Source organism: Ranitomeya imitator, chromosome 1, assembly GCF_032444005.1.
Source record: "Ranitomeya imitator isolate aRanImi1 chromosome 1, aRanImi1.pri, whole genome shotgun sequence".
NCBI lineage: Eukaryota > Metazoa > Chordata > Amphibia > Anura > Dendrobatidae > Ranitomeya > Ranitomeya imitator.
The window spans coordinates 1242702664-1242723382 of NC_091282.1; the positions used below are offsets into that span (position 1 = coordinate 1242702664).

The window sequence follows — 20719 nt, forward strand, 5'->3', positions numbered from 1 at the left end:
GCGCCCTCTGCCTGATCAGTCAGTGCAGAGAGATGCTGGGACCGGACGCCGGGAGCTGCAAGCAAGAGAGGTGAGTATGTGTTTTTTTTTTTTTATTGCAGCAGCAGCAGCAATGGCAGAGCTTTCAATGGAGCATCTATGGGGAAATATGAACGGTGCAGAGCACTATATGGGGCACAGCTATGGGGAAATATGAACGGTACAGAGCACTATATGGCAGCTATGGGGAGATATGAACGGTGCAGAGCACTATATGGCACAGCTATGGGGAGATATGAACGGCGCAGAGCACTATATGGCACAGCTATGGGGAGATATGAACGGCGCAGAGCACTATATGGCACAGCTATGGGGAGATATGAACGGTGCAGAGCACTATATGGCACAGATATGGGGAAATATGAACGGTGCAGAGCACTATATGGCACAGCTATGGGGCAATAATGAACGGTGCAGAGCACTATATGGCACAGCTATGGGGAAATAATGAACGGTGCAGAGCACTATATGGCACAGCTATGGGAAATAATGATCTATTTTTATTTTTGAAATTCACCGGTAAATGCTGCATTTCCACCCTAGGCTTATTCTCGAGTCAATAAGTTTTCCCAGTTTTTTGTGGCAAAATTAGGGGGGGTCGGCTTATACTCGGGTCAGCTTATACTCGAGTATATACGGTAACTGAATTTTAATGTGTAGGTTAAAAAATTAACTAAGATCACCATCTATTGAGTGCCCAAGAGACTATATAAATGCACTGCTCCATAACATAAAACTAGAAGTGGATAGAATGTGGGTGTACAACATTTTTCCCAGAAGGAGTGATAATTAATCATATTACAAAAATGTCCAAAAACAGTGTAAGTAAATCCAGCATAAGCACTTAATGTAAAATTCAAAGCAAGAGGTGTACTATAATTATGTTACGTTGACCTGGTACAAGTACTTGTTTTCCTCTGTAATTGGCCCAAGTGGTTTCATGAAGTGGGAACGTTCGGTACCACAAAGAGCTTGCAAAAAACATATTGTTTTCCTAATGAATCACTTTCTCTATATTTTGTTGAAAAATACAATCAGAGTCTGAGTTTTCTTTGATCAAAGTATACTGTCTAGCCTCGATTACAAGACGTAAAATTGATTCTTGTGTATGAAACATTTTAGGGAGTTTATAGATAGAATTACTTGATATCTCTAGTGTGTACAGTAGTATTTTTTTTATAGTATTTAGGGTTTTATTTTTGGAGATATAGGTACAAACTAACCAGATCTTTTCCACCCACTAAAAACAAAAGTCATGAAATAATAATATGTAAATCAATTTTTATTAAGACTCCTAACACCCTGTCCTACATGTAGTTACCAGATAAAATATCACTGACAGTGAAGGAAATGTCTTTTATTAGAGATTCATCTAAATTGTTAGAACATCAATATAAGGGCTCATACTCACATGTGAGAAACTCGGACGAGTCTCGCTAGTCAATACCCAACACTACCACTGGCACTCGGATTGCAGCGCTCAGCTGCATGTATTTCTATGCAGCTGAATGCTCCGACCCAAGTGTCGGCAGCAGGGCCAAGTATTGACATGGGAGACTTGTCCGAATTTCTCACATGTGAGTATGAGCCCTAAAATTGAAACTCACCATGCTCTTGATCTGGCATTTTTAACCAATTATCTGAACAAAAATATTATTCCTAGGGAACTGAGGATGCCTTTCAAATCGGATTTTCCCTAGGATGTTTAAGTCACAGAAGAGTGAGACCAATATATTCGCTAATTTTCTAGGGCAGGGGTCCCCAACCTGTAACTCGGGAGCCACATGTGGCTCGCGAGCCAGTGATGTGTGGCTAGCGGCTGCCTGCCAGCTTGGTGCATTAGCATCAGGTGTAAATAACTTTTAAGAGCAGATTTCTAAATGTTGACTTTTGTGTGTAGCCCTGTACAGAAGAGCAGGTCTGAATTGGGGTGATATAGGAAACCGTGGAGCTTGGCATACTGCCTTGGTGTGATTTCAGTGGAAAAGCTTTGCTCGTCATTATACCAGTAATGGAGGCTCTCGGTGTCATTACTTTGAGTGGAAAATGAGCAGGTTGTGGCTCGCGACCCTCTCTCAGAGCAGAATGTGGCTCACGACCCTCTCTCAGAGCAGAATGTGGCTCACGACCCTCTCTCAGAGCAGAATGTGGCTCACGACCCTCTCTCAGAGCAGAATGTGGTTCACGACCCTCTCTCAGAGCAGAATGTGGCTCACGACCCTCTCTCAGAGCAGAATGTGGCTCACGACCCTCTCTCAGAGCAGAATGTGGCTCACGACCCTCTCTCAGAGCAGAATGTGGCTCACGACCCTCTCTCAGAGCAGAATGTGGCTCACGACCCTCTCTCAGAGCAGAATGTGGCTCACGACCCTCTCTCAGAGCTGAATGTCGCTCACGACCCTCTCTCAGAGCAGAATGTGGCTCACGACCCTCTCTCAGAGCAGAATGTGGCTCACGACCCTCTCTCCGAGATGAACGTGGCTCATGACCCTTTTTCATAGCTGGATGTGGCTCTCAAGGTCAGAAAGGTTGGGGACCTCTTTTCTACGGAAATGTTGTCTAGATTATTCAACAAAAGGAATGGCATTGCGCCTTAAGATCGCCATTTTTTCTTTCCTGTTCTGAAAGAATATGGTGACACGCAAGTTGTGCCTTACATAGTTTTCAGATTACCACTGCTTTTAAATAGGTTCATTGGGTCAATAAAGATATACAAGAATGCACATCTCCTAAACCATAGTACATCAATGATGAATAATAATATTATACATATCTTATCTGAGTTGCTGATGACAGTCACCATTGATTTGAGGCAATTTGCCAAAACGTGCATTCAACCCAGTAGTCTAAGCATCAAGTTTTGGCCCATGAATTTCTATTCAAAAATTTGATATTCCAGCAGAGCTGTCTTCTTAATGAGCACTTAAAAATGTACATACTATTAAATATAATTCATGAGCTTGAAGAAGCCATCAAACTAAACTGCTGGCGTGAAACTTTAGATAAGAGCGGAAGTTGGCACACGCCTTCCTTTATTCAGCACGGCTTTAGAAGGTGAACTCATAGTAAATTACAAATCATTTATTTAATGCTAAAAAGGGTAAAAAAAAAAAATCAATGACCAAGGTAGTTCAGTCCGGGTGGTTATTTCAGTCATTTAATTGAATTGCAATTACACTATTTTCTTTTGTAGAGGGAAAGGTCCACTAAAGAATACATCTGATGTGATTAATGCGGCCAAGAAAATTGCAGAAGCAGGCTCCAGAATGGACAAATTGGCACGTGCTGTTGCTGATCAGGTAAGACTTCTTGAGGAGATCTTAGTAGACTCTTATTAAAGAGCTATTCCTAAAATCACAATGTGGTACCTTTAAAAATGTACACATACTGTATGTTCATTAACTTGTGCCAATACAATCCATTTTTAAATCTTTCTAGTTTTGCACATATTAGTCACTCCCACCCTTCTCCAAAGCATGATCCACCAGGCTCAATTTATTCTTCAGTTGTATTTGGAACTGCCCTTTAGAAGTTCCATTTCACAATAGATCATGGGTCGAGATATCTCTCTCAGCTGGCTTCCGGAACAGCTGCGGTTTTCTGTGATGGATGATGTCACAGAGAGCGTCAGAGTCATCTTCATTACAGCACAGAGAAGTAAGTGCATGTATGCTGGTAAGGCTACTTTCACACTAGCGTCGGACTCGGCCCGTCGCAGAGCATCGGGCCGACATACCGACGCTAGCAGTGAATGCGCTGCACAATGGGGGCAGTGGATGCATTTTTCCAGCGCATCCGCTGCCCCATTGTGAGGTGCGGGGAGGTGGGGGCGGAGTACCGGCTGCGCATGCGCGGTCGGAAATGGCGGACCGTCGGCAGCAAAAAACGTTACATACATTTTTTGCTCCCGGCGGTCTGCCACAACACGGCGTAACCATCGCACGATGGTTGCGACGTGTGTCAATGAGTCGCAATGCATCGCTAATGTTAGTCTACAAGGCAAAAATGCATCCTGCAGACAACTTTGCAGGATGCGTTTTTTCCCATAAATGACGCATTGCGACGTATTGAAAAAAACGCTAGTGTGAAAGTACCCTAACTAAGAGGAGCAATATAATGCAAGATTAGATGTATACCAAACACTGAGAAGAGTGATATACTGCACAAAAGGCTCTGTATACAGGGACAGAAAGGTAAGATATACTGAAGAAAAGGCTGAAAGAAACAATGTAGTATGTGATGGGGCTCTATATAGAGGGGCTAAGAGGAGAGATGCACCTCAGAAGGGGGCTTTGTGGACAGAGGCTAAGATTAATTTAACTGTATGTCTTACTTACTGCTGAGAAATCAGTGATGCAAAACTGCAAATGATGCTCTATTCATGCTTATGACAAAGGATTATCTCCTGCTGTATGCATCAAAAGAGAGCCATTTGCAGTTTAATGATGCACATCCATTAGCAGCAGATAATAAACACAGCTCTACACTGCTGATGTGGAGGATCACAGAATTGTTCAGCTCTTCTGTGACCAGTTAAAGATGTAAAGGCACACAGCAAATATACTGATGTAGATGTCAGAAGGTACTTAGGCATGGAACTGAATGGGTGCAAAGAATCGTAAGGTAAATTTCACACTTAGATTAGCTTGACAACTCAGAAAGTTGGGGTTTGTCAAGAGCACACATGAAAGGGAGGATGGGTCTGTAGCACTGAGCGGAAGCAAATGCTGCCTTTCTATCTTTGGTGGAGAAATACAGAACTAATGAGAATCCAATTTTAACAGTGCTGATAATGTTGGAGTCATGAACTCTACTTTTGTCAATATGTGAGTGTGTCTGTGACAATGTGAGACTGATAATGAGAAAAGAGAGGGAAGATAATCTAAGAAAGTAAAATGAACAGGGATCAGAGGAGAAAGTCAATTCGATGTGAATTGAATTCATGCTGAATTCTATTAAATTTGCAGATTTTAGCACATTTCCACAATTTGTGATTCAGTTCATGCAAATCAACAAAATAACGCCTCCTCCTTTTTACACATTGTCAAACTCAATGTGATTGATCAGTGATATGGTATATCTGGAATCTGTTCTGCTGTATTTGAATTACAATTGCACATTTTTTTCATTCTTTATGCACTGGAAAGTAGCAGCAGGACATCACAATATTGTTTTACCAGAAAAAAAAATCTGAAATCAGAATCAGTCAAGCAATTGTACTGAGTTTTTACATTTCATGTGCAAATCTTTTTTTTTTTTTTTTTAAGGGAGGATAAACTGGTTTTAAAAAAACTACAAAAGAAAATTCCCCCAAAACTAGACAATTATCTGTGACAGTCTACCTCACAAAGTGTGCATATCATGGCTATGAATATGAGAGCCACTAGATTGGCCTAAATTGGCCTCGTTTGCCTCTGAAATCGCATTAGCGGGAAAGAAGAGACGGGTGTAATAAAAAATAATACACATCACTAATGTGTAGACATTTGTTTTTTGCATACAGCTTGTTTTATTAGTTTAATTTGACAACTGTACTCTTCGCACCTAAACTGCAACCTGTTGCCAAATTTAGCTTTATGAATGTGTACCTACCTTGCTGCCTACCATTTATTCTTATATCCTTCCTGGCAAGGGTTGAGTAACTATGGTTGAAAAGAATTGTTAAAAATGAATTATAGTTTTGCATAAAATTTACAGCAAAAAATAAGTGGCAATAGACGAGGTAGTGTAGAAGAAATAAAATGTATACCGTGACGGAGAGCATGTGAGTCACTAGCAGCAGAAGCATCACCACCATCAATGCGTTGTAGCTGTTTTTGTTCTGACCCAAAGTTAGAACCGATATGCCGGATAACCAGTGAGGCCGGATTAAGAGATTAGGCCGTGAAATAACGAGCACTTGGAGAAAAGCATGCACCCTTGATGTGAGCAAGTCACTTTTCAGTTTATTCATACAAGAATGCTGTCTCGTATACCATTCACAGCAATGTAACTCAATGAAACTCATGTAGCTCCCCGTTACCCAGGTCGTGATGACTTTGTTTACCATGTACCCCAAACATGTCTCTGCAGAATCTTAAAAACATTGCATATGAGATAAGAAGTGTAAAATCCTTGAATATGAGACTATAAGGGCTGCTAATATGAAAACAAATTCTAAACCAAAGAGGAAAAAACATTAACCCTTCTATATCAATTTCTACCTTTTGTGAATGGTATAACCTTTTGCCACAAGGTTAGTTGGTGTCCACAAATGAGACACTGTCTCATGGGTCTAGTGCCCATAAAGGGGCTTCATACCTGCTTTGCCCATCCATTCTCAGTGTGGACACCTATTTCCCCCATCATCAGTAGTTATCTGGGGTCTATAATACACTACGGAAGGTTCAACATTAGATAATTTTTTTACATATACAGTCCATTACTCAATAGCTTAAGTAATACTAATATTTTGGCTACATAGAGCAATAACAAAGCAATAAAATCTGCATGTAAGTCTGTACTATGTCCCCACGAGGAGTCTCTAAGGTCATCTTATATTTAACTGGAACCAGGGATTAGTGAACCATCCGTCTATAGTCAATGAGGCAGATACATCACGGGTCACATCTTTTCCCCAAACTTAGATTGAGACCAAAGTTTCATTGTGTATGAAATGTGGTGTTTATACCTCCCATCACTCCAGAGGTAAGGCTAAGTATGACATAGTTCTTGCAGATACTGAGCTGTGTGTACAGATCCAACAGTCCTTTGGCTTTTCTCCTTCCATGTCCTTTATGAGAAAAGCATGATGTCGAATAAGATTGTTGTCCCAGTCCATATTTAAAAGTTTATCCAGTGTCTCTGTAGGGTGCAAAAATCCTGCTGCTCCCTTCAAGGTGATTAGTAGAACAGTCATTTTGCTGATGAAGTGACTTTTTTGCAGTGATTGGCATGGATCCAGCTGGGCTTTCCCTCAAGCTTCACTGAGGTGGATGTGGTCAGCTGGAATTGGAATGGGCCATCAAACCATGGATCAAGGCTACTTCTCATATGTCTGTGTATGACCACCCAATCTCCTGGATTTGGCTTATACACATCTGCACTGCCATTAGGATCTGGTATTGACAGTTGTATGTAGTCAATCTGCAGTCTCTGACACGGGTAGAGAGGACTTGTTGCTTTTTTAGGGACTTTAACTGTTTTACTTGGGTTGTGCTGTGCACAGATGAGGCACGACTGCACGTGTTTCATGTCTGAGTATCTGAAACCAGGAACAATCCAAAAGGTACCATGGTGCACATTTGACTTTTTGAGGTGTTAGTGGAGCCATGTCTTGCCTGCACCATTACTCAGAAAAGGTACCTCGGTAAATAAAATTTATCCCTATTCTCCTATACTTCATTTGAGTTCCGGTCAGCCCACATCTTCCCCCTGTGTTCCTTCTCTGAGTGGGAAGCCTGTTGTTCGAGGGATTTCAGGACATCTAGGCTTACCATGGCTGGAATACGCTGACTCCCTGCCAATGTCCTCTGCTCCCTAGGCCGCCTTGCTGCTACTTTAGCAGCCTTGTCCACCCTTCTGTTGCCCTCTACCTCCAGGGAGTCACCTTTTGTGTGTGCTTTCACCTTGATTATGCCAATTCGGACTGGTAACATCAATGCCTCCATTAATTGTTTTGCCAGCTCTGCTTTTTTAATGGATTTTTCGAGCTGATATTAAGAAAAGCTCTGCTTTTCCAGATAGGGACATAATCATGGAATATTCCCAATCCATAATTCGAATCTCTGCAAATGTTAGCTACGTTACCTGCAACAGCTCTACATGCCTCAGTGAGTGCCTTCAACTCTGCCTCCTGCGCTGACATGCGAGGAGGGAGTGGTTCTGCTTGGATTTCCTCATTTGAGGATACTACTGCATTTCCAGTGTAGAATTGCCCATCCTGGTGGTATCTGGAGCATCTACAAAAAGCTCAAAATCTTCATTAGTAACTAGTGTTGAGCATTCCGATACTACAAGTATCGGGTATCGGCCGATATTTGCTGTATCGGAATTCCGATACCGAGTTCCAACATTTTTGCGATATCGGAAATCGGAATCGGCGTGTGCGGTGTGTATGGTTCCAAGGGTCTGGAGGAGAGGAAACTCTCCTTCAGGCCCTGGGATCCATATTCATGTAAAAAATAAAGAATAAAAATAAAAAATATGGATATACTCACCCCTCCGGCGAACCCTGGCTGTCACCGCTGCTAGCGTCTGCCTCCGTTCCTAAGAATGCAGTGATGTCACGATCACGTTAGCAGTCAGGTGACCGGTCACCTGACCGCGACGTCATCGAAGGTCCTTCACTCACTGCATTCTTAGGGACGGAGGCAGACGCTCGCAGCGGTGACAGCCAGGGTCCTTCGGAGGGGTGAGTATATCCATATTTTTTATTTTTATTCTTTATTTTTTACATGAAAATGGATCCCAGGGCCTGAAGGATAGTTTCCTCTCCTTCAGACCCTGGGAACTATCCAGGACACCTTCCGATATTTGTGTCTCATTGACTTGCATTGGTATCGGGTATCGGTATCGGCGATATCTGATATTTTTTGGATATCGGCTGAAACCATCCGATACCGATACCTTTGAATATCGGAAGGTATCGCTCAACACTATTAGTAACAGGTTTATCATGAACATGTGCAAAACCCACTGTCTCCTGACTCATTAGTTCTGTGCAATCATGTCTGTACATCATGTCAGAGTACTCTTCCTCACTTGCGAATACTGTCACCAATTCCCTCTTTTCTGAATCCATAGGCAGATGCATGTCTGTATTCAGAACATTACTCAGGAATTAGTAGAACACATTCAAGTCTGAGCCGCCTGGCCATGGACAGGGGGTCATTCATCATGAACCATTCTGTAAGTGTCAGGGGAACCTGTGGGTCCTTTTTTCTTATTGGGATACAAATGGGTGTTTCAGGGGGAAGATTTTTGCACCAGAGCCCCTGCCTTGACATATTCTTTTATATCCCTGGTCAGAGTCATTGAAATTGATTTGGCTAGGCTTAATGGGGTATTGTTTTAAACAAGAGTAGTGGTTCCCTCTTTAAATTTAATCATGACCGGGGGATGGGGAGCCGACCCACATCACTTTTTCCCTTTGCCCAAATGGTGTCTGGCACCTGATTCATTTCCCTATCCTCAGATATTCTGATATTGGGTGCTACTTTCACTGAATTTGTCATATACAACATTTCTGCAAGCTTACACAAGTGTTTATCTGAGAGGGGACTTGTGACTGTAATACCCTCAGGAGTGTATTGTATGGAGGCCTGGATAGCACTCAAAACATGTGTTCCCAGCAAACCCATAGGAGTACTCTCAATAAGAATTAGCTTTGTATGCACATTTTTTAGCTGTATTGTAATTTTAGTTTTATATGTTTAGTCAGAGGAGCTTCAGTCACTTCTTGTCCATCTACCCCCACACATTCCACCATCCGTTTAGTAATCATGTCTGGAGTTATCAAGTCTTTGTGCACAACAGTCCGGTCTGCCCCAGTGTCAATAAAAAATTCTTCCTCTTCCTTCCCTGCCACCCGGCGTTGATATGGCTGTTGTGAAAGTAGGACCAGGTCCTGAGGGACAAGAACAGGGTATACGTTTGTCACAGGGTTGTCAGTTTCCTAGTCTGAAGGCAAAAGAGGTGGAAAATCAGTCTGCTTAGTCTCCTTTGTCACATCTGTATGATTCTTAATTATGTGCCATAGTACATCACCTGCCTTCACACTTACCAAACTCTCTATGTCTGCCTAGTTGCACTTATCCTTCCGTTGTTTTGTGTTTATTTGTCTGTAAAATGGTTAAGGTTGGTTCTCAGGTTCAGGCAACTGTTTCACCATAGCTAGCTTTTTAGAGGGGTCCCAGGAAAACTACTCCTGTTTCTGTCTTACTCTAGTCACCCTACTTGGTACTGATGTGTATGGTTGTCTGATGGTGGAGGTGACCAGATGTTCGGTGGGGGTGACAAGATGTTCCAAAGCTTTCTCTCTCTCATGACTGCTGTCAGTCAGTGGTAATAAAGTAGACATAACACCCATTTGTAGACAGCTGTCGCTCTTCATTAGCTGAATTAGACACTTTTGACTTACCTCTCTGAATTACAGTTTCTCGTTATGTAGGTCCACTTTTATGATTCACAGTTAGGGGTATCTTGGAAATCTTTAATAATTCACAAAATACACCAGATTTATCAGTTAAGAATAGTATGGATATGACATACCACTAAAGGAGTTTTTTTTGGTCCTTATTCCATCAGAGAAGTATCCATCTTTTGACTGTAGTATTGTGTATCTATATATGTGACTGTGTCCAGTGATGGATGTTTGGGTGTGATCTTCTTCAGTAAGATATCAACAAATCATCTTTGAAGAAACATCCCCAATAATAAAACAATGAAGATAGAGTTTACCTAGGAGTCATTGTGTTAGTAAGGAAAGTGTAATAGGCTAGGTGGTGGAACCACTGTTCCGAAGCCCAAGGAAGTCCTGTAGGGACGTGATTATGAGCCTCACCTATTGTGACCATGAATGCACAGCAGCGTACGACACCGAGATCCGAGGAGAGATAAGGGAGATGGTCCAGGTGCTACTCCAGGACTGACCATAAGTAGTTGGCAGCTGACCCCCTAGGAAATGGTATATCGTGTGGCCCAGGGGAATGTCCAATAGATGCAAGCAGGCAGAGTATGATGACAGGTACCACAGATGCAGATGGGACCGGCTGACGAGAGATGAGCTTTGGCAAGTGCAACTGGACCAAGTGACGTAGAGATGAGCTCTGGCAAGTGCAGCAGGACCATTTGTCTTTTGATGAATGCACTTGGCCCCTTTAAGAAAAAGGTAGTGTGCATGCATGCTCCCAAAGCACAGTGCCCGGGGACCTGTATGCAGTGCATGCACCTCTGGTAGCAGCAGATCCAGAAGGAGCAGGACGGGGGCCACAGAGGTGAGTATGCTAAAGACAATTAAGCAAAATGGCAACTGGTAGGCCATCATTTTGCTTTATTTGACTGAATAGAACCACAAAAGATTGGCAAATCCAATTTCTCTGTGTCGGATGAGGCAAATCAATTTAATTTAATGTAATAGTCTATGACAGTTCTTTGTCAATAAACTCTTAGCCTACATTCTACTTACAAAAACATGTCGAAAAAAAGAAAATATTACAGAGATATGAGCCGGTAACAGAAAAAAAATATACATTTGAATAATCAAAGATTTTTGTAGCCAATTTTGATAATTCTATTTGTCTTTAATCAGATTCTTAAGGTGCCAGCTAGAAATATAGAAAACAAACAAAAGTTAAAAATATGTATTTGCCCCTCAAAAAGTTAAATAGTTACAAATCACTTGTCTCATATGTAAGTTTTCTATTGTTAATTAACATTTTTTTTTTATAAATATATTTGTTTTTGACTGATTAGACAAAACAATCAAACAAAATGGCAACTAGTATGCTGCCACTTTGCTTTAGTAGAGTGAATGGAATCGTAGAAAATTTGAGTTCTGGCGAATCGAAATTTTGTGTGCAATTTGAAGTAATTCGATTTGATATTGACAGTCAATATATGAGTTTTTATCCTTGCAAGTGCTATAGAGTGTCAAGCTCTCCTCATCAGAAGAACCCCGATCCTACATCAGTTGTTGAAAATTGTTGAATAAAACCTATCATCTTCAGAAATTTTCTCCAATTATCAATTATGGCTTCAATTATCAATTATGGTCTATCGGAATTGTCCTTTAGAAAAAAAATAAATAAAGATGCCAAAAACAAATAATTGGCAAAAATGTGCTAAGACATATAATCATTTGTCTTAAAATAATTAATTATAAATTGAAACCAGATCAAGTTTGAACATTTTATAGTGAAATGCTTGAATTACTTTAAAATGCAGTCCGAAATGTCAGACACATTAGAACATACAATCATAAATTAATGCATAACAGAGAAAGTACAAAATAACAATATTTGTCTCCCATCATAAAATATGAATTGTGACTTTATCATGTGTTATGTCTTAGCTTCTCTTTTGTCTTACTATTTATGCTCTTTAGTAAGCAAAAAGAAAAAAAGTAATATAAATGATAATTTAATGTAACAACCTGAGGAAGCAGAACATAAGAATTAGTGAACAGCAACAAGATGCTTGGAACATTATCCAGGCAGGTGGCTGAATACTGTACTTGTTATGAGTCAGCGAAACCCCACTGATAAAGCTTCTTAGGTTCTGTGAGTGCGGAGAAATCAAATCTTATAAGTGTTAATTGACACTTACATTAACGACTTCATATAAACATGCAGACATTGTAAGCTGATTAGAAAGGAAGGATAGTGTTTAGACCCCGGATAGGCAACACAGGAGTTTTCTGATCTCTATTCTTTTCTTTCGTGAGTTGTTATCGAAAAACTGCTCATATATGGGTGACCTCTTTCGTTACACTTTGTTTGGTTAGAAGTAATAGATTCTGGTCCACCTCGAAAGTCTTCTTTGAGCCTTGAAGCTTTATGTTCCTTCTTGGCTAAAATTTAAAGTTTTCTTTTCTTTTTTTACAGTAAAATTACCATGACAACCTAAGCCCGAGAATCATCGATGTCTTTGTTTCCACAACTACTGCTGTGTACTCGATCTAGCTTAATGTATGCATTTGCTATTTTCAAACTGTATCGTCTTCTTAATGCCATGTGCTTGGCTGGTGTCTCTTCACGGAATTTTGCAGTCGGAAGATTCTGGCTGAAAACATTAACTTTAATGTCACTTAACATCTGTTGTGTAATGTAGCAGGCCACCCTCCCGGTTTAATACCGAGTTGAAATGATAATTGCCAAGAATTTACTTGGAGGTAGGGTCTACCGGAGCATTCACGACTCAAATCTCGTAAGAAAAAAAAAAAAACACATCAAAGTGGGATGTTAAGCTTGTAAAGTTTGCTTACTATTCGATTCTTGATGTTTAAGAAGGTGTTAGGTTCACTGTAAATTAAGGTAACGTAAGTGGTTTTTAATAGCCTGGTGCTCAGCTCCATTTTGAGCTTGGATCTAAAAACGACACTAAAAACCCTTCTAAGATACCTCATATGGAGAGATAAAGAATATTTCTCTATATGACAGTGGATTAAGCCTGCTGATTAAATTCTTAAATTGGTCCACTTTAGTCAGCTCCTCTCCTAATGGCAGACTAGAGCTTTTCTATAAAAGCTTAATATGAGGAGTGCTCTTCTGATATTTACACCCCACCTCTATCCTCCATTTATTCACAGATCTGTGCCAAAGACCGATAAAATATAAAAGCCGTAAAAGGAAAAAGGTGTAGAGAATGAACGAGACTGTTATGAAAAGTCAAATTTGAGTACATTCATCATTATCCTGCAAATTGGCCAGTGCTAGCGATGTTGATTTGAAGTTTTGCACTATCCTAGTAGATGGAAAAGTGCTATATCATCAAACTTGTCCCTCCAGAAAATAAATGGGGATGCTTTTGTTTTGGAACATTTTTGACAAGACAAGAGATGATCATCACCAACGCAGATTGTTTTGAATGGCCACCTTCCAGATTCAAATCAGTGTTCTAGGTTATGGTATGATGAAGACATCTTTTTAAAGGCCTTAGAAGAGATTGAGCACTTGAGTTCTTCTCCGCTGAACATCATAAGTCCAGTTGTGGCCTAATTCCTCAATGTCTTGGACTTTTCCTTCTCTGCTAGGTCTAACAATGACTGGCAGTAGAAAGCAGAAGTTATGTTAACACCAGCTGCATCGATTGATTTGATGTCATCTATTCATCTATAATATAACGCTGGGAGCATCACTCTGTCCGAAGCCTTTATAGACTGTGCAGGCGCGACGCTCCTAGCATTACATTATAGAGTGTCAGGGAAAAAAAACTGGCGCCGGAAGGCGTGGACTGCCGGGAGCGGGGTCGGGAGCAGGGGGACACCGTGCACATATTTGCACCCTGATTATGCTGTGGCACTTCATGCCACAGCAATTTGTTACTTACGCCATTCCTTTCTGCCCATTTTCTTTGTCCTCCTGCTGCCGGAATCGGTGCCTGCGCAGTCCACACTTTCCGGCGCCATTTTCTTGAAGACACACTGCAGGTGGGCATTTTGTGAGATGTATGCATGCCTTGAACAGCCGTTTGAGGGTGAATATATCTGCACTCGATGCAAGCGAGTTACATGTTTGGAAACCCAGGTAATAGATCTAAATGTGCAGCTGGCAAGACTCAGGAGCACTGCAAACCTGGAGAGGAGCTTAGAGCTCACTGAGTTTGTGCTGGCTGGGGCCAGTGATATGGAGAATGGTGGATGTGGGGAAGATCAGGAAAGAGAAGTAAACAGCTGGTTAAATGTTACAAGAAGGTTTAAGCTTAGGGGGAAACATGCCAGGGAGCCAAGTCCTGATCTGGCACAACCTAATAAATGTTCCTGTTTGGCTCATATTAGCAAGCCCAGGACTGGAATCACTGCAGCGGGATGTTGCTCCAGCCATCAGGAAAATGACTGCTGTAGTAAGGAGGTAAATAGGAGTGCAGCAAAGGCCAGACAGATGGTGGTAAGGGACTCTATAATTAGGGTACCGTCACACTATACGATTTACCTACGATCACGACCAGCGATATGACCTGGCCGTGATCGTAGGTAAATCGTAGTGTGGTCGCTGGGGAGCTGTCACACAGACAGCTCTCCAGCGACCAACGATGCCGAGGTACCCGGGTAACCAGGGTAAACATCGGGTTACTAAGCGCAGGACCGCGCTTAGTAACCCGATGTTTACCCTGGTTACCAGCGTAAAAAAAACAAACAGCACATACTTACATTCTGGTGTCCGTCAGGTCCCTTGCCGTCTGCTTCCCGCACTCACTGACTGCCGGCCGTAAAGTGAAAGTGAAAGCACGTCACCGCTGTGCTCTGCTTTCACTTTACGGCCGGCAGTCACTGAGTGCGGGAAGCAGACGGCAAGGGACCTGACGGACACCAGAATGTAAGTATTTGCTGTTTGTTTTTTTTTAGTTTTACACTTGTAACCAGGGTAAACATCGGGTTACTAAGCGCGGCCCTGCACTTAGTAACCCGATGTTTACCCTGGTTACAAGCGAACGCATCGCTAGATCGCATCGCTAGATCGCTAGATCGGTGTCACACACACCGATCTAGCGATGCCAGCGGGAGATCCAGCGACAAAAGAAAGTTCTAAACGATCTGCTACGACGTATGATTCTCAGCAGGATCCCTGATCGCTGCTGCGTGTCAGACACAGCGATATCGTAACGATATCGCTGGAACGTCACGAATCGTACCGTCGTAGCGATCGAAATGGCAGTGTGTGACGGTACCCTTAGGCAGACAGGGTCATCTGCCGCCGAGACCATGAATGCGGAACAGTGTGTTGTCTGCTGGGTGCTCGGGTTCAACATATTGCAGATCGGATAGACAGATTGCTGGAAGGAGCTGGGGAAAATCCAGCTGTCATGGTACACATTGGTACCAATGACTAAGTTAGAGAGAGAAAGATGGAATGTCCTTAACCCCTTAACACCGGAGCTTTTTTGGTTTTGTGTTTTCATTTTTTGCTCCCCTTCTTCCCAGAGCCATAAATTTATCACCATGTGAGGGCTTATTTTTTGCGGGACCAGATGTACTTTTGAACGCCACCATTGGTTTTACCATGTCACATGCTAGAAAATGGTAAATAAATTCCAAGTGCTATGAAGCTGCAAAAAAAAGTGCAATCCCACACTTATTTTTTGTTTCGCTTTTTTGCTAGGTTCACTAAATGGTAAAACTGACCTACCATTATGATTCTCCAGGACATTACAAGTTCATAGCCACTAAACATGTCTAGGTTCTTTTTTATCTAAGTGGTGAAAAGAAATTCCAAACTTTGCTTAAAAAAAAAGCGCAATTTTCCATTACCTGTAGCATCTACATTTTTCGTGAACTCAGGTTAGGTGAGGGCTTATTTTTTGCGTGCCCAGCTGATGTTTTTAATTACACCATTTTAGTGCAGATACAATCTTTTGGTCACCCATTATTGCAGTTTAGCAATCAGGTTAATCCTTTTTTTTTCTCGATAGATCAGATGATTCTGAACGTGACGATACCAAATATGTGTAGGTTTGATTTTTTTTATATTGTTTTATTTTGAATGGCGCAAAAAGGGGGGTGATTTAAACTTTTATATTTTTTTATTTTTTTTTATTTTTTTTTTTAATTTTGGCATGCTTGAAAAGCCTCCATGGGAGACTAGAAGCTGCCACAGCCCACAACTCAATTGCCTCTGCTACATAGAGGCGATGCTCAGATCGCCCCTGTGTAGTAGAATTGCAGCATTGCTATCAGCGCCGACCACAGGGTGGCGCTCTTAGCAATCCGGCATCAACAATCATGGCAGTCTTCAAGAGACCTCTGGTTATCATGCCAACACACTGATGACGTCACGATCACTTGACGGGGGTCACCGGTGTGCGCATTTCCGGCCAATGTTAATGCCGCTGCCAGATTTTGACAACAGCATTTAACTAGTTAATAGGTGCGGGCAGATCGTGATTCTGCTAGCATCTATTGCGGGCACTTGTCAGCTGTTAAAAACAGCTGACATGTCCCGGCTTTGATGCGGGCTCACCACCGGAGCCCGCATCAAAGCAGAGGTTCTGCCATCGGACATACTGTTCCGTGCGATGGCAGAAAAGGGTTAAGAATGATTTCAGGGAACTAGGAGAGAAGCTGAAGGCCAGGACCTCCAAGGTGGTGTTTTCAGAAATACTGCCAGTGCCACGAGCATTACTAGACAGGCAGCGGGAGCTTAGGGAGATCAATAAGTGACTTAGATACTGGTGCAGGAAAGAAGGGTTTGGTTTCATGGAGAACAAGGCTGACTTCTCTGTTGGCTACAGGCTCTATAGTAGGGACAGGCTGCACCTCAATGGGGAGGGTGCAGCTGTGCTTAGGGAAATAATGGTAAGCGGGATAGAGGAGCTTTTAAACTTGAATCTGGGAGAGGGATATGCAAGGAATGTAAAAATAGGAACAGCTCCATTGTTTATACAATGGTCAAAGTTGTATGACTGTATTACAGATTTATGCTTTATGGAAATGTAATTGAACTTACAGCCTGTGTAAGATTGCTCTTACTAACGGGTAGGGGATTACTCGCTTGGCACGGGATTGACGTACTCGGGCACAATTTTTTCAAACAAAACAGTCCATACGGTTTATTTTGTATAGCATAAACCGCATCGTAAGCCAAGTTGCATATCACTGTCTTACATGTAGTCCATTCGTTAACACATTATCTTCACATTAAGTCTCAGAACCTTAGTCTGTGGTAACTAAACACGCTGGTCCTCCTCTGACCAGTTGCCGTGGGTTACCACACAGTTCATAGAACACAGGTTGCAGCAACTAATCACGCTGGTCCTCCTCTGACCAGTTGCCGTGGGTTACCACACAGTTCATAGAACACAGGTTGCAGCAACTAAACACGATGGTCCTCCTGACCAGTTGCCGTGGGTTACCACACAGTTCACAGAACACAGGTTGCAGCAACTAAACACGATGGTCCTCCTGACCAGTTGCCGTGGGTTACCACACAGTTCACAGAACACAGGTTGCAGCAACTAAACACGATGGTCCTCCTGACCAGTTGCCGTGGGTTACCACACAGTTCACAACACAATAAGGACCAACAGTCTATGAAGGTACCTTACGGGAGCTCCTGCTCCACCAGCTGACTCCTTGTCAGTCCTCTCTTCTGGAGAAGCTGCCAAACTGGGATCACCAACTTGCCTTTGTGGCATATCTCAGTCAGTCCAGACCCAACGAGGACTGTAGCTTCCCCAAGTTCCACTGCGCTGCTCAGGGATCCAGTCCTACTCCCAGGACCTCCCACGCTAGCATGTGCTTTCCAGGAAGCAACACAGGCTTCCACAGGTCACTCATACACAGGGCCCTCTGCAGTGTCCAGCCAGGACACATGGAAGTCTGCCCAGACTTGCAGACTCCCAAACACTCACTACCATGTGCTAACACACCTCCTTTAGGTAGCCTGTAACCACACCCACAGGTGAGGTAACATCACATGCACTGGTCACATGATCATGACATCACGGCAGGTCCTCAAACACCTGCAGGGAAAAAGATACAGTGAGCACCCCCACTCAGAGTGAGGTATGTGGGTAGCCAGACCCTCCCATCTCTCATAGCTACCCGCAACCCGGACCCAGGTGCACTAAATGACATCTTCAGTGCTCATGCGCTCTAAAGACAAGATACTCCGGGTTGCATTGCAGGGAGCATCCATCCCTGTGACACATACCTCCCATTAACCACAATTCCAGACACTGTCTCACCATCACATCCATGCACACAATTGCCACGCACGGCCTCAATACGCCTCCGTGCGCATACTGGGGAGACCATGCAGCGCCCCGTACCTGTTGCAGGGGTCACTGCATCACACCTGCCATACTCGAATTGCTTGAGCACACAAACAATTTTTCTTTACCAGATTTTTTGCCTTTTAATCTAAGAAAACAAAGTTGTGGTCCCCCTTGTATCTAAAAATAAATTCTAATACGTTCAAACTTACTTCATATTAAGAATTTTAAATACTCGAGAGAAATGGACTGCTTCCAGCATTCCTGACCCACAGTACAGGACCTTGCTCACTCCGGCAATGGATTGGACATCTGCAAATTTCCTGAGTTCGAGTGTTCCCCAGTGAGCTTGCCTGGAGTGACATCATCAGTGCCAAGCCTTTGGATCCCGGAGGGTCAAGAAATTTGTGCAGCTCCTGTGAACAGCAATAGTCTACTGACTTTGACCATGGACCAGTTGATCTGGACCATGGACATGGTGATCCGTTCATGACTAGATAAGGAGATTACTTTCAGGGCACAATAACAATTCCTTACAAATGGACCATATGGCATCATATTTACTATCTAAGGGTTATACATGGCTTTTTTTACTGAATGGGGCAAGTCGCTTGCATTGCCATTGCTCCACTCAAACTCCACACACCAACAAGAAATTAAGATGAAAGTGGGCCTTTTGGAACCCTTGTTCTACTGATCATAGGGACCCAAATTATTAGTGTTTTATCATTTATCCTGTCAATATGTCCTTTCTGGTTAAACTCTTCTATTGTAAATAACACGGAAAGTAGTGTAAAATAGCTTGATCTTCAGGGATTTTCTTTTCTGGCTCCAGATTGGAACATACAGTAGGATTTGTGTCATATTGTATTGTAGACCATTTGGGACAGTTTTGATTGTACACTATCTGGACTAACTGTGCCCAGGATCAGGAACTGGCAGCATGTTTTAGCAATCCTCACCCGACTCAGGACAGTACTTACAAGCTCACGAGGAAAAAGCTTCTAAGCACGGCACTGAGCGTGTTCAGCTAATATTGTGATAGTAATTAAATCACAACTATTAATAATAATAGATATCTTGACAAGTGAAATGTTTCATAGAAAGTTGATGCCATAGTTTTGTAAGAGTTTCATTCTAGTTAGTTTTTATTCTCCCGAACATCAGTTTTCTTGTTTCCTTTCTAAATCTACAGTTGATGTGGGAATAACTGCCATGCCTAGCTGTATATTGCTTCAATTTGTAATCCAGTGGGATTATGAAATATAGAAGACTATTATACAACCACACATATAATAAAACCACCTGATACATTTTATGATATATGCAATAAACAAAAAAAAAAGAATCAAATCCGAAAGGAAATACAGATACAAATATTGTGTTAAAGTGACCGAAACATGTATGCTACACTGTGTACAATATGGAGCTGCAGAATACAGCAGAATCAAGATGAAATACAGGGGGTACGGAAAGTATTCAGACCCCTTTAAATTTTTCACTCTTTGTTTCATTGCAGCTATCTGGTAAATTCAAAAAAGTTCTTTTTTTTCACGTTAATGTAAACTCTGAACCCCATCTTGACTGAAAAAAAAAAAACAAATGGAGAAATATTTGCAAATTTAATAAAAAAGAACTGAAATATCACATGGTCATAAGTTTTCAGGCCCTTTGCTCAGACATTCATTTCCTTGTGATCCTCCTTGAGATGGTTCTGCTCTTTTATTGGAGACCAGATGTGTTTAATTAAACTGATAGAACTTGATTTGGAAAGGCGCACACCTGTCTATATGAGACCTCATAGCTCACAGTGCATGTCAGACCAAATGAGAATCATGAGGTCAAAGGAACTGGCCGAGGATCTCAGAGAGAATTGTGGCAAGGCACAGATCTGGCCAAGCTTACAACAGAATTTCTGCGGTACTCAAGGTTCCGAAGAGCACAGTGGCCTCCATAATCCTTAAATGGAAGAAGTTTGGGACCACCAGAAGTCTTCCTTGACCTTGCCATCCAGCCAAACTGAGCAATCGTGAGAGAAGAGCCTTGGTGAGAGAGGTAAGAAGTGTTAGGGCTAGTGGAACGCACCAAAAACCTAAGAGGTAAATATGAGGTGTGTTCGCAGCCCAGGGTCCACCATGCAGAGATGGTACCTGCTGCCGAGTAATGGCGGATGGGCGCTTACTCACGCATGGGTTTAGACCTTACCTAGTGTGAAATGGAGCTATCTCTGTTGCTTCACAGAGTTGCCTAAGTAAATGCTGCATCCTGTTAA

The 20719-nt window shown here is 42.3% G+C and overlaps 1 protein-coding gene across 3 annotated transcripts in view; it reads left to right on the forward strand.

Moving 5' to 3' along the window:
* CTNNA2 (catenin alpha 2) overlaps window positions 1–20719 on the forward strand; it is a 1798423-nt gene that overhangs the window by 1511138 nt on the left and 266566 nt on the right. For all 3 annotated transcript variants that reach the window (XM_069745159.1, XM_069745158.1, XM_069745160.1), the window contains one exon: window positions 3233–3338. In XM_069745159.1, the coding sequence (XP_069601260.1) occupies window positions 3233–3338 (106 nt within the window). The remainder of the gene's footprint in view (window positions 1–3232; window positions 3339–20719) is intronic.